Source organism: Chamaea fasciata, unplaced genomic scaffold, assembly GCF_029207755.1.
Source record: "Chamaea fasciata isolate MVZ Bird 193981 ecotype frontalis unplaced genomic scaffold, bChaFas1.0.hap1 SCAF_6, whole genome shotgun sequence".
Lineage (NCBI taxonomy): Eukaryota > Metazoa > Chordata > Aves > Passeriformes > Sylviidae > Chamaea > Chamaea fasciata.
The window spans coordinates 12,325,096-12,339,481 of record NW_027094091.1 but is presented as its reverse complement, the minus strand read 5'-3'; the positions used below and the strand labels follow the sequence as shown (position 1 = coordinate 12,339,481).

At 37.4% G+C, this 14,386-nt stretch overlaps 1 protein-coding gene across 3 annotated transcripts in view; it reads left to right on the top strand.

Annotated features, from left to right (window-relative positions):
- The window catches only part of STK32B (serine/threonine kinase 32B), a 160,205-nt gene that overhangs the window by 132,239 nt on the left and 13,580 nt on the right, over positions 1-14,386 (top strand). For all 3 annotated transcript variants that reach the window (XM_066185448.1, XM_066185446.1, XM_066185447.1), the window contains 4 exons: positions 874-990; positions 2,130-2,255; positions 6,883-7,014; positions 7,790-7,854. In XM_066185448.1, coding sequence (XP_066041545.1) covers positions 874-990; positions 2,130-2,255; positions 6,883-7,014; positions 7,790-7,854 — 440 coding nt within the window. The remainder of the gene's footprint in view (positions 1-873; positions 991-2,129; positions 2,256-6,882; positions 7,015-7,789; positions 7,855-14,386) is intronic.

Below are 14,386 nucleotides of genomic sequence, written 5' to 3'. Positions count from 1 at the left end.
TGTTTATGAATTATGATGCATTAATTTGCACAGTGCTGCTAGGGTGGCATTTAGCTGCAGATCTCATATCACATATTTATCACCTGCTGGGTATGACTTAATTCACAAGCAATCCACTCTCTGTCCTTGTTTACAAAAATACGTTGAGTATAATTATAACAACTTGCGTCAAACATACAAGTATGTGAACAGAAAATAACAAAAATATACATTTATATGTAGTACTTTATTTCCAAATTCTGTATGTAATAAAAGATAAATCAGAGAAAACTTAAGGAACAAACAACTGCAAAGGCCGGAGGTTTTCTTCGTCTATAGGAGAATTTAGGCACTGCAAACATGTGACAGCAGATCCTTGTAGTGTGTTAATTTTGGATTTTAAAAAAGCAAAGGAGAAGGATTGGGATTTGGAGTCTGCTTTTTTATTGAGATTCTAACACAGACCTTTGTAAGCATTTTTTAGTTTCTTTATCTACTACTCAGTAAAATTAGGATGACAAAGCTCCTTTCAGCCACCTCTTTTCTATTTTGTCCGTTTGGGTCACAAGAACTGGCCATAAGTATTGCAAGCAAAAAATAGTAAATATTCTACATTTCACATAGAATGCCCCAGGAACAAAATTATTTATTCATCTCATTTGAACTGATACTTCCTTTCATGAGAGAAAAAATTGCAGAGGAAATGCATCTATGAGTAATTACATTTATTACAACCGAAGAAAAGCACACACACAAAGGATTAGACTCAAAATTGTTATGTTTTTGTGGTTTTGATATTTTCAAGATAAACAATACTGAGCTCAGAAAAATGTGAATAGTCTGCACTCTGTTATCCATTCTTGCTGACTTGATATTTATTTAACTTTATGCCAGAGGCCCTATGAAATTCATTCAGCCACCCCCATTGATGAGATACTCAATATGTTCAAGATTGAAAGAGTTCACTACTCATCCACATGGTGCAAGGGCATGATAGCACTACTGAAAAAGGTAAGAAAGCACAAATACCTTCTGTCCTCTGTTCTCTCCTCTCCCAGAAGCCTCTCCAACACTGGAAAAGGCATCAGACAAACACTCACATTAGGTAGTCAACAGTTCAAGGATAGGAGAGCAGTGCATATTTCTGGGTTGTTCTGAATATGAGTGGTGCAGTATTTTCTCTTCAGAAAGTGCAGTATTCTTAGGCTTAGACCTTTGAAGCTTTTCATGGCTTCAAAGAAGTAAAAAATTTAATATTTCTTTTATTTTAAATCTGATTCACTAGTGACAGTAAAAGAGTGGGCATCACTAATTCCTCGTCTGTGCCCTGGCCCCATTTCCCCCCCAGCTATGGATGTGCAAGTGGGACAGGGAAGGAAGGATCACTCTGTCCTCTGAATTTCTGCTGCAGTTTCCAGACAGGGAGATTAGAAATTAAAATGGCTGTATCTCTTCCTGTGCCATGTTGCTATAGTTGCAACTACAGAAGTCAAGCCACTTTGCTGTAAACATTACTAAGCTACAAGGCGGGGCTCTTTCTGAATGCATTCAACCCTAAAAATTGTTTCCTTTCTGAAATCCCAGTTTTTAGTTTGCTTTAATTGTCTGGCCACACCACAAAGATAATCTGTCTCTTTTAGGTGTTTTACATTGTCAATATTGATACTTGAACCAGAAATATTTGTGAATGTCTGAAGAGAGTAATAAGAACTATACGTCTTTTGCAGCAGTTAGCAATCTAGTTTTGAATAGATAGAGCAGTGAGGTGGATAATTTTAACTGCTGCCAGGATGCTCAGTGTAACTGTATCTTCCAAAAAATTATAGAGAAAATACAAATTGTTGGGTGGCATTGATCTGTGATGTTTCATTTTGCGTGGGCTCTTGTGTATTTGTAAGCAGACTTCTGTTGCTCATACATTTATACACTTCATGCCTGCAACAGCCATCTGGTGGCAATTAAACTGTACTCATATCCGATGAGTTATTACTTTTTTTTTTTTTTTTAAATCGGGACTCCTAGCATCTGTTAAAAGACTCTCTAGCCGTTCTCTCACTTAAAAATAAGTATCATACAATTTATGTATGTGATACATTTTCTCTCCTATATGGCATCCAGTCCCTTAGAAAATGCCTTGTGCTTGATCACAGCTCCTCACTAAGGACCCAGAGTGCCGCCTTTCAAGCCTTGCAGACATCCAAAACTCTCCATACCTAGCTGACGTCAACTGGGATGCTGTTCTAGAGAAAGCTGTGACCCCAGGCTTTGTTCCTAATGTAAGTCGATATTCCAGGTGAATAGTGTTTGTAAGTTCTGGTTTAATTATCACTGCCGTTTTACTTGTTTATGCTTGTATTTATTGCTCTTCAGTGATTTACTTTGGATTCTACTTTCATTTACTCAGTCACAGCTAAGGGAAAATTTGTCCCATTTCAATAGATCACAACAAAAACTAATTAACCTTGGTTCACTTTTTGTTCCTTTTCAAATAAAAGAAAACTTTTTCCAGAATTTGCATTTCAGCTGTTAGAGCAAATGATTGTCAGAATTAAGTCTGAGAAAAGAATACTAAGAAGACTGTTGTGGCTGTGAAAGTTGGACATTTGAATGACATTTGGAAAACTTTGTAACATCTAGTAACACCTAGTATAGCGTTATTTTTTCACTGAAAAAATAGTGTTCCAAAAGTCTGACATATTTCCTTTGTGACAGATTCTTACAATGAAGCATTCTGATTCTGTGAGGGAATCTGGTGGTTTCCTTTTTACTGTGGTCCCATTTTGTTGGTATTTTCTGGATATTTCCTTTTTGATCATTTTCAAGTTAAATGTATTTGAGGGCCATGAATAAAAAGCAATGAAAGTGGTGTTAATATGCTGCTTCACTTTTTTCAGTCATATTAGACCATAATTATTGCCCAAACAACATATTTGTAGCATAGCAAGGTTTTTTGGGTTTTTTTTTATCCAACGGTAAGTAAAGATGAGGAAGGTGGAATAGGTAGACCCTGGCTTCATCCAGGTGCACATCAGAGTTCATGATAAACATAATAGGGACAGGATCCAACCCTTCAGAAGCTGCAGGTTAGATAGCATTGCCTAATGGAGCAAAGGTAGCCAAGTGTGTTGCCAAGACACTTCTCTTCGTGTTTGCTGGGCTTCTTGGCACCTGACCAGAGCCTCTCTGGAAGCAGCATCCTACAGGAGAAGAAAGCTGTGGGTGAGCAAGCAGGGTCTCCCTCAGGAACTGAGAGAAAGGTTAGGAACACAGCAGGTAAAAAGCACAACCGGAGAAGGGAAAAACAAGCCCCTCTTCCAGACACACCAGTGCAATGTTTACCTGTGGGGAAATTCCTTCCTTTCCCTTTGTAGCTTCTAGTGCAAGAGGAAAAGTTGGAGTGGTGAAATATCTACCAGGCCAATGACTCTTTCATTCTTACTTGATGTCCATGCAGCTGGAATAATTGCTGTGCCGTGCCAGGATCCTCCCCTACACTCTCTGGTCGCTGTCCTAAGCAAAGCAATGCAGAACAAAGTTCCTTCTCAGCCTGGTGGACTCCATCCTCCTGGTGTGTGGATCTACAAGATGAGGGAAGACTGACTTTCCTCTTTTCCTTTTTTCAAGTTAGAGCTGCTCTCTGAGATAGCAGAGGTGTGGACTTGCTTCTCAGGCAAAACTCAACCAGTTATTTACACTTCCTACTCCCAGCTAAAAGTTTAATCCACAACTTGTCAGCATGTGAAAAACTTCACAACACAGTATTTTATAAGGGAGATCTAGTTCCCCATACCCAAAGTTACAATATACGTGGGGTTCCAAGAGTCTCAGACTCTGCAAAGACAGCTTCTCTTTTCACATTTGGATTCACTTTATTTGTGTTTTATTTGTGTTTAAAATGTTTCATTTATCTATCCAGATTTATCTGAAAGTCCCATTACAAGGTCTACCAGACTTCTGTGAAGAGTCTGATATTTCAGGGCTTGTTCCACCTGGTCGATCAATTGAGTCAGGAAAAAGAGTGAGATGATAATCAAAGTGTCTTTTCTAGCCCAGCATTTCTTTTCATAGAAACTTTGCTGTTTCATGAGACCAAGTTTGATCACACATTTTCCAGGAACGTTCTCTTTGTAGCATCAGCAAACCTTTCGCTGATTAACTGGGGCCACGCAACAAAATATTTCTTGTTTTTCAGCCTTTGGTGAGAAGGTGAATTGGGCCCCTGTGATCTGCAGAATGTTTTGAAACCAGAGAGTTTTATAAATTTCCACAGCCTGCCATGACTGTCAGGAGCTTGTCTGCCTTGTACAGCTAGGAGAGCACACAGGAGGCCCATGGGAGCAATGTCCCATAGCTTAATGTCTCCCTAATAGTTTGATTTCATAAACATAGTTCTTACTTAACCAGCACATGTGTTTCTTTATGGCTTAGTTAGTTTCTTCATTTTCAGCTTGGAGTCATAAATTGTTGTAGAGCTTTTTAAAATATAATTTGCTTTTATTTTTAAAGCTTTAGAATTAAAGTGAAATATTTTTTAAGTACTCAGTCAAACCTAAAAACTATGGATGCTCAAGGAAGGAACTGATATTGATGAAACCTAAGGAATTATTTATTTATTAATAAATATAAATAAGCTGTAAAATGCCAGTAATAAAAATCAAATTTGTTCTACTAAAGCTGGCTGGATAATATGCAGGAAAAGGCATCAGAAGTCTAAATATTATGCTCTCACTATAAAGAATTTGCTAGGAATAAAAACTGTGGAGTGATCACTAAACCAAATGATTCATTGTAGGACATAGGACACCACAAATTATACAAGTATTTTCTGATGTGATTTTACTGCTTAGTGCTTTGGTTACTAAAAATACCTGTCATTTATATATTACTTATTTTAGTACTTCCACCATGACAGTGACAATGGTGTGATTGAACTCTCAGAAGTCCCAGAGGAAAACAGGTTGCTTTTAACATCTTCCACTACACAATTCAAATAGTTTGCAAATTTTTTTGTGAAGGACTTCCTGGTATAACAAAATCTGAAAATTTGCTTCAAGCATCAAAAATTAACATATTTTTATGGAGAACCCAAAATATTTAAGTAATGTTTGTTATGGGTGAGGAAAACCTTAACTAAAGTGGATAGAAGAGAAAAAGAATAATAGATTAGAATGAAGCATCTGACTGGAAAAAGGCAACAAGGATTCACCAAGGACAAATGGTACTTTCCAAATCTTATCATATTCAGTGACCAAGTAACCTGCTCAGTTGATATGGGGCAAGTGCTTCTCATTGTTTACCTGAATTTCTCTAAGGCTTTTGATACAGTTTCCCACAGCCTCCTTTTTGAGAAATTTATGTGTTATGGTAAAGAAAAGTGATCCATGTAATGGATGGGGAACTGTCTGATGGGCTGCACCCAGGGGGAGGTGGAAAACAGCTCCTACTCAAACTGGCAGCCTGTCACCAGTGGGGTCCCCCAGGGATCCAACAATGCTTAATACCCTAACAAATGATGTGGATGATGGGATCAAGTGTACCCTGAGGAGATCCACTGATGATACCAAACTGAGTGGGAAAGCAGACACTTTGGGAGATCTACCCTGCAGGAAGACCTTTGTAGGAGTCCTTATGAAGAACAAGAACCTTACGAAGTTCAACAAGTGTAAGGTCTTAAACCTGGGGAATTGTAGTCCAGGGGTGTAGCACAGGGTGGGATCTACTGAGCTGAGGAACAGCTCCAGCAGCTCTGGGTGTCCAGGTAGATAGAAAACTCAGTGTGAGTGACCAGGGTGCTGCCATGGCAAAGAAAGTCCATGGAATGTTGAGCTGCATCAACAACTGCATCACCAGCAGAGATAAAGAAGTCATTGCCCTGCTCTACTCAGCACTTGCGAGGCCACACCTGGAATACTTTGTTCAGTTTTGGTCCCCACTACACAAAAAAGATGTGGACAGGCTGGAGAAGGTCCAGAGAAGGGCCACAGAGATCAAAGGAGTGGGAAATAGGCCAGAAGAGGAAGGCTGGGAGAACTGGGCTTGTAGAGCCCTGGGAAAATCAGGATTAGGGGAGAGACCTTATCACCATGTCTCACTACTTAAAGGTTAGCTACAAAGATGGAGACTCCTTTTTTACAGGGAATCACATGGAAAAGACAATGGGCATTGGGTACAAGCTTCTCTTGGGAAGATTCCAGTTGGATACAAGAGCAAAATTTTTCACAACAATCAGCCATTTCAATAATCTGCCCATGAAAATGGTGGGTTCCCTAAAACTGGACTCTTAAGATTCAGCTGAGCAGTTTGCTGGGCCATCTTGTCCAGACTGGGGATTGTGGTTTTGCCCAGAAAAGTTTGACCAGATGGTCCTTGAGATCCTTTCCAACCTGGGATTCTATAATTCTGTGAACCCTTTTTAATACAAAAGCTGGCAATTGAAACAGGCCTGCTCCTTCCTTTGCTCTCGTGGACAGCATCTAAGTAAGTGAATCCACTGCAACGCTTCAGAAGATCATATTTCAAGAAGGTCTTACAGGTACTCCCCATCTCTTCTTCACTATTACCAGTGTCATTTATGCTCTACAGCACTAACTGATATTCTGATGAAGACGCTGGGCCAGATTAATCTCTCTCACTGGGGTAACATATCTTTAGTCACTCTAGGAATATATCTGTTTATAACTGGGAAGAGAATCTAACTCGTTATAATTGCTTTATAATATGATTTTTACCTTATCACCTTATTTAAACTTTGAGCATCACTCCAGGCCTAAAAAGACAGTTTTCATTTTACAGATGTGATTGAGGAGCTGGTTCATTGTTACTGCTGTTAACACTTGCCAATCAAATTTTAAAAAAACTCACAACGACGTTTTCAAATAGTAACTTTGAATCCTTTTGTACCAGAAAGGAAGACTGAACTGTGATCCCACATTTGAACTTGAAGAAATGATTTTAGAGTCCAAGCCTCTTCATAAGAAGAAAAAGCGACTTGCCAAAAACAAATCCAAAGACAGAGCTAAGGAAACCTGCCCACTGGTAAGATGGGGACTGTGACTACAGTCAGTGGCATTTTGTTTACACTCTAATGGCCAAACTCAGTTAAGTTCAGTTTTATCACCTCTGAAAATAGACTCAACTTCCCTGTGTGTCATTTTATACATTGCATAAATGTACAAAATAAATTAATCTTCAAAGCAAGATGAATAGAACCATTTATTTCAGTGACAACATATTTAAGCTATAATAAATTTTGAGATTATCACAGATGCTCATTTAAAGTATGAAAAAGTGTTGCCACTTGCGAAAAACACTTCCCACACATGGACAAATAGTTACAAAGAGTATTTATTTGCTACTACTACCAAAAATGAAAAGTATGCAGTGAAAAGGCTTGTTATTTATAAATACGTTAAAGCTGTCTCTTCCACTCTTGACTAATGTGTCCCCTGTAGAAAGATGCATTGTATCAACAGTCAAGAGTACCAAGATTACTAATAATTTCCAGACTTGAATTATCATTCCAGTGAGGGTCTATAAATTATGTTGCTATTCCTAATGATTTTGAATGTTCACACAAGCTGTTCTTCATAGAGCTATCAGATGTAAAAATCTTCAGGGATTCTTTGTGGGGAACTTCTTCCAAAAGAATGAGATTGATTGTGCTATCACAGCCCAATTTAATGAGTCTTCAAAATGCCTCTTGTTAGCATTCATTCATAAGCCTTTTTGTTCAGTGTTGTTTGTGTTGTTGTGATTTTTGTCTATGATTTCTCATCTTTTTTAATCAACCTATTCATGCTGTTTTTTAAAGAACGTACACCTGCAGCAGTGCTTGGAAACCGTTAGGAAAGAATTCATCATATTCAACAGAGAGAAGTAAGTGCATTTCTTAATGCCTCTTTAGCATTCAGTACTAAAATTAAATTGAGAACTATTTTTTTCTCACAGTGTAAGGGAAGGTGATTAATGATCACAGCAGCAGAGTCTAAAATCAGGATTTCCTCTTATAGTTTCTGATGTGATGTTTTTGTAGTTCTTGCATCTCTGCAAGCAAGCAGAAGACCTTGTGAAAGTATGTCAAAAATATAAGGTAAATGTTGCTGAAACTCCACAGAGAAACTGTCAGTAATTAAGCAGAGGAATACAATAAAAAAGGTACAGCTTTTTCACGACTCAGACAAAACCAAGGGAAGCCATAACTCATGAAATTTTAATGATATAAATTGCACTGTTCTGACTTGGAAAAAACCATTCATACCTCCCCACTATTGAAAAAAAAAAAAAAAAGAAAAGAAAAGAAAAGAAAAAAAAAAAAAAAAAAAAAAAAGGGGAAGTTATTCCAACATTAACTACTTCAACAAAGCTAAGTATTTCACCTATACCAGACATGAAGCAAGAACTTCTAATCTAAGAGTCAGCCAGGGTTGACAGAAGCACAAGAATAATTCCCAAAGGTATCAATAACCTTCCTGGTTCAATTAATGCACTGCATTTCTCATAATTTGCTGCCTTTGAGTTGCAGTCATTATGGACCCATTTGTATTATCAGATACAACTCATAGCAATGAACTTGTTTGTGTCTTTGGTCAAATTATTGCATTTCATTCAAGTGTATTCCGTGTTTTTATTTGACCTAATTATATATGCAAGCCTTTCTAATAGAGTTGTGAGATGGTAAAAATTAATTTAAAAGTTGTGACTATTTTACTTAATGCATACGATGAAAGTAATTACTGTCTCTGTAATTAAAACTGAGAAAGAAACTGTTCACACAATAGCACAAAGGAAATTATGTCATGATCTACCCTTCTTCCTGCTACAATCTGTGGGACATTTCTATGACTGATACTGACTGCTCACAGAAGCTAAAAGTTCTTAGAAAGAAAGGAAAGGTCCAGCAAATTCTTCATGTTATTTTGCATTATCTCTAGCCCAAGAAAGCCATTGGTTTCTGTAAAAGCCATAAAGAATAGAAGACAAACAAAGTCAGCCCATAGAAGGTTTTAAGAAGCATCTTGGTGGATTCTCTGGATCAGTTGAACTAGTGAATGCTTGAACTTTGTAGTACAACCCACAAAAATCAAAATTATTAAGATCATAATTACAAGACTGGAAAAATATTATGTTGATCTATCAATTTAAGGAGTTTCCTAGAAGCTGTTCATAGAAGTAATTCATTTCCAGATATTAGTCTCCCATCTACTCTAGAATCATATATGAAGCATATCCAATATGAAGCAATGTTTGGAAGTCAGAACATCAGATTTTGTAAGACACTCAAAATCTCATTGGTGTGTTCACTACCTTGAACAACTTCTCTTGTCATGATTTTACTGTATTATTCTTAAATCTTTTTATGCATAGGAATATTTTTTCGTTTGTTTCATATTGCACAACTACAGTAACAACACAAGCTATAAAAAACTCTGAGAGACTGCTGAGAGATCAAGAACTTTAAATGGAATACAAGTAAAATGGAAGCAAATAAAAAACCACATGCACTTCAATCAGAAAAGCATGTGTTTTGGCCATCACTTGGTTGGCTTTGACAAGGTAAAGGAAGAATATTTAGTATAGACCTATAACAGATCCTGCCTTGTCTAAAGCCAGATCACAACCATTTCTCTTTTAAATTGCATCATACCTTAAGAAAGACGTGGAGAGACTTCTGTAATATTTTTCATAGAAAAAATTGTTAATGGGGGAAGCAGATGTCAAATATTTAAAGCGCAAAGTGAATTAAAGTTAATGACAACAAACTAGGAGCAATGGCACGCACAGATGCCATCATACCAGAAGAAGCTACACAGGATACACCAGAGGAACTCAGGGTGGGTTTTCTTATACCTTCTGTGCCCTCAGGACTGGATGTACAGCCTGAGGCTGTGCTTACAGGGGTTTCCAAATCCACATGGCCCATCAAGTTCTTAGTAACAGCTGCAGATGCTGAAAGACATGAACCATTTGTTCCTACAAATATAATACCTATTAAAATGTGATTGTATCATTAGGCAAGGTGTCAATCCTAAACAGGGCTTTAAATCAGTCTCAGATTAATGCAGCCAGATGTTTTTATATTCTTCCATGTTCCTCTACATAGTAACTGTTGAAACTATCTGCATATTTCCTTAGATCTTCACTATACTCAGCAGCAAAAATCTACCTTTTATTGTCACTTAAGCCTTCTGCTCAGTTTACGTCAGCATCACAGAACACTACATAAATCCTAATAAAGGATGGGAGAAAAATTAGCATGTCTTTCAAGGGAAAATTGAGACTCCCCAAACTACAACGATTCAAGGAAAAAATTCAGATGCTTCTAACTGAACAACATAAAGTCAGGTATTATCATGTAGTTAATTTTGTGGTGTTAACCATCCCAGGTCCACAACATCTTGCAATCCAATACTTGTAAAATATCTGCTATGAAAAGCAAAATCTGATTTTATTGAACGCCTTGCTGGTAGTTCTACACTGTGCCTTTTTTCCACTGCGTGTCTTTCATCCTGCAACAGACGCTAAAAATCTTGCAATGTGTCATCCTTGCTTTCTTGCCAAGAAGCTCAGGAGACTATCAGAAATTCTTAGATTACAGTCAAGAAGAGCAGGGAGAGGTAGAATAAAGGCTCACTATGCTAAAAAGCATTTCAATGTAGTGGAAAAGACTGAAGTACGTTAAAAGTTTCAGTTAATGAAGACAAAGACAGAATGTGCACATTTTCTTTATTCTGTTGCTTTCGCTATTTAAGTAACGGAAAACTGGTATTTGTAGGAATGTTTTAAGCAATGGACAAGGACATGAAGTTAGTGATTATCAGCACTGGGTAAAAAAGTCAAATTTTTATCCCTTACAAAATCCTGATCAGAGGGCATCTTCTGTTGAATATTTCAGTGGACGTGATCTACAAATTAAAATATGTGTGTGTGTCTGTGTGTATGTGAGTGTGTGTGTATCTTTTGACATGACATGGGGATACGGTGTCTGTTCACAGTGACATCGTCTTGCAGTACCTACAAGAGAGGGGCACACACTGCCCTGATCCAACGTAAAATAACACAGGAAAATCCTTTTGCAGGATTTGTTTTCTATTTTTAAAAGTGTCAGTGTAGTGTCTTAGTTTTGACCACACATACTAAATAAACTCTAATATAAAAATGGTCCACACACTGATTAGCTTGAAAATGTTATCTGAAGTAGGTTTCAGGGATCTGCTTGGCTCCTTTTTGTGGCAAAATAATTGTTTTTTGGTTTTAATTCCATTTCTCTATATAGATAGAATATCCAGAAGTGCAGCACCAAACATTTTGCAATATCTTAATGTGTATTCCCATAGACTTGCCAGCAATTTTTCAAGAACTTGATATCATTTAGAGGCTATAAGCTACATTTTCAAGTTTTCTTTTTTAAATTTTGTGTATATGTTGGTGATGGGGAAGATTGTACAGATAAAGCCACACTGTTTTCATGTAGCTTTATTAAAAAGATGAGCACAGATTATTTTGCTATTTTTGTGCTATTATCACTAAACAGATCTTCACAACTACATCTCTTTATGAATATATAAAACCTGAAATGACCAGAAATTAAGAAAAAGATCCAATATTTGCATGTAATGAAATCATATTTCTTACCCTTTATGCTCCTCAGCCTCTTCTTGTCCCTGAAAGATGCCTTTAAGATTGAAGATGTGAGAAAACAAAGAACAGAGAAGAAAACACAAGAAATATTTGTTTCTCAGGCAGAATAATCCTTCAGTTAGATGCTTCACTTAATCAAAATTATCATCCTGCTAAAGAAAGCAAAATCAAACATCCACATTTTACTGAGTAGAATATGTATTTCACACATCCAATGTACATGAAAATGGGTTAGAAATCTGCAAAACTATTTTAACAAATGCAATGAACTGATTAGGAAAATATCCATGTTTTTAATAATTCCAGTAAAAACTTTCAAAACATCACAAGTGATTTTGAATTTGGAGGGTTTTTTAGTTTACACTAATATGCTGCAATAGCATTGTTATGATATTCAGCTGTCTTGTCCCCACTGATCTGAACAGACTTGTCTCTGTCCTAAGATACTGATACACTTTATTCTTCTTCTCAGTATTTGTTCAATGCTAGCACACTAAAAAAAATCTGCCACAAATTGAAGCACATTACTCTGTCTTTTCTTGCTATCATTTCTACCATTTGAGCTTATCTAGTTCTCTTATAAGTGATCCTGAATAGCTCGAGGTGAGCAGACAGCTCTCTGTTCCCAGAATAAACAGCAAAACTTGAGGGAGCATATTTTAAGCTTAATAAGATGTTAAAATCCTCTTGTCTGATTTTCTTCATATCGCAGGTGAAAAGCTTACTTAATATTCCCTGCATTTTTTATAAGATCAAATTTATTATCTCTCATTTTAGTTCTTTTTCTTTACTTTTAATGTCTTTTCAGATTCAAATGCAGAGTCCCCGAGTATTCACTTTCATTTTAGTTTGATTGAATTTGAATATTCATAATGATTTGCAGTGCACTTCATTGAAAGTATTTTTCTTAATATGGATTTTATGGCAGTGTCTCTGGAGATATTTATCATAATCCTTCTAATATTGGAATGCTTTTTGGATGAGGCTGCAGTCCTTTTCTTGCCCCTTCTGCTGACCTTAATTCAGTTCAAATCCATTTCTTTCTGAGCATTTCTAGTGGTTGCACTGCTCTTCACTGAACCTTTCTTCTCCCTTTTGTAATGGATATGTCTGTTTTTGGAGATTGCTCTTGCAATTAGAAAAATGCTTTTCTGGCTGTTATTGAACCTGGTTTGTGTTCAGGCAGTAATAACTGTTGCTTGCTCACACGAGCCCTTTCACTTCTGCCTCTGATTCCTGCACATTATTACTGGTTTAGAATTACCAATCCAAATGTCACTCTCTTCTTAGTGAGCCAAGCCACCTACAAGTTTGAGTATAGCAGGTGCAAACTGGTAATTTTGCTATAGGTATACCCTCAAATTCACTTTTTCGGAGAAAGTAGTGGTCATACAAATGCCATTGTTTCAATAATGTGTTCCCTTCACGGTTTCATGGAGGGGAAAAAAAAAACCCACAAAGGGTAATGAGTATCTGGAACCTCATTTTAAAAGTCTTCCAGGAAAAATGGTTAAAGTTTTCCCAAACAAGTAATTATATCATTATAATGGCTACACTTTGCCATCCAGCTTTGGGAATGAAATTTGCATGTGGGTGTATAAGGGTGTATATGTCAGCCCATTCTCCACTTTGAAATGTGGTCCTGGAAGGATCAAGATACCACATGCAGATCCTCAGCACTGGAGGTCAGAAATTAGTTTCTGTTCACAGAAAACTAAACACAAATACAACTCATAAAACTAATTAGAAGTTAATTCTCAGGCAGAGGAACAAGGAGTCTTCATTTGTACATCTCAGACTTTGGAGGGGAAGCACAACTGTGTAATTCTGAGTAACAAATATTTTATTTTTTTAAGCAGGTTACATGGCACAAATCATATCTGTGAGAAATAAAGGCTTCATAATAGGTCACGACTGTTCCATTGCCATAGGGAATTACCTCCATGAGGTAATGACCTTCATCTCTCTTTTTGTCGCACAGTAACATAAATTTTCACTTTTCATGAGTCTCTATAAACTAAGAATTTGTCATGAAGAGTGAACTCCTTGTCCTGTTTTAAGAAAGCAATTTGTGGCCAGTTGCTGAAGTAATGCAGAGCCAAGCCAGTGATGAGATAACATTATTACTGCCAGTCACTCTGGTGTCCATGTGTCTGTTGAATACATTCAGAGATGAGGTGGAAAGGAAGGTAAATGGTGAGGTCACAAAGTTCACTTATGATTCCAGAGTAGTCACAACTCAATCTGACTGCAAAGAGCTGCAGTAGATAATGATAGCCATGGTTCTGAGTTGCAAGGTAAGAAAATGGCAGCTCAAATTCAGCACTGGTAAATGCAAATACAGTCAGAAGAAGAAATTCTAAACTTTACCTTTAGGATAATAGACTCAAAATTAGCTTCAGCTATGAAGGAGAGTGCAGTGGTCCGGTGTCTCTCTCGGGGACCTGCGTCCCACGTTGCCTGGCTAGCCTTGGCACCGGAGCCACGGAAAAGTAGGGTTCCATATCCTGGGATATGTCCCTGATCCTGTGGGTACTTGCCCCACAGAAGTATGAACAGTGACGAGGAATAAAGGAAGGACTCTGATGGGGAACAGCAGCTGGGGTTTATTCACCACCAGAGAGTTAGTCCGCCAAAGTGGGGTTCCTCTCTGTACAGCACCTTATAAACAGGGGAGGAGCAAGGGGTAGGGTACAGCCTGGAACCAATCCAGGGTGTAAAGGGTGTGACTCTGTATATAAATGACAAATATTATAACAAATCAATAATG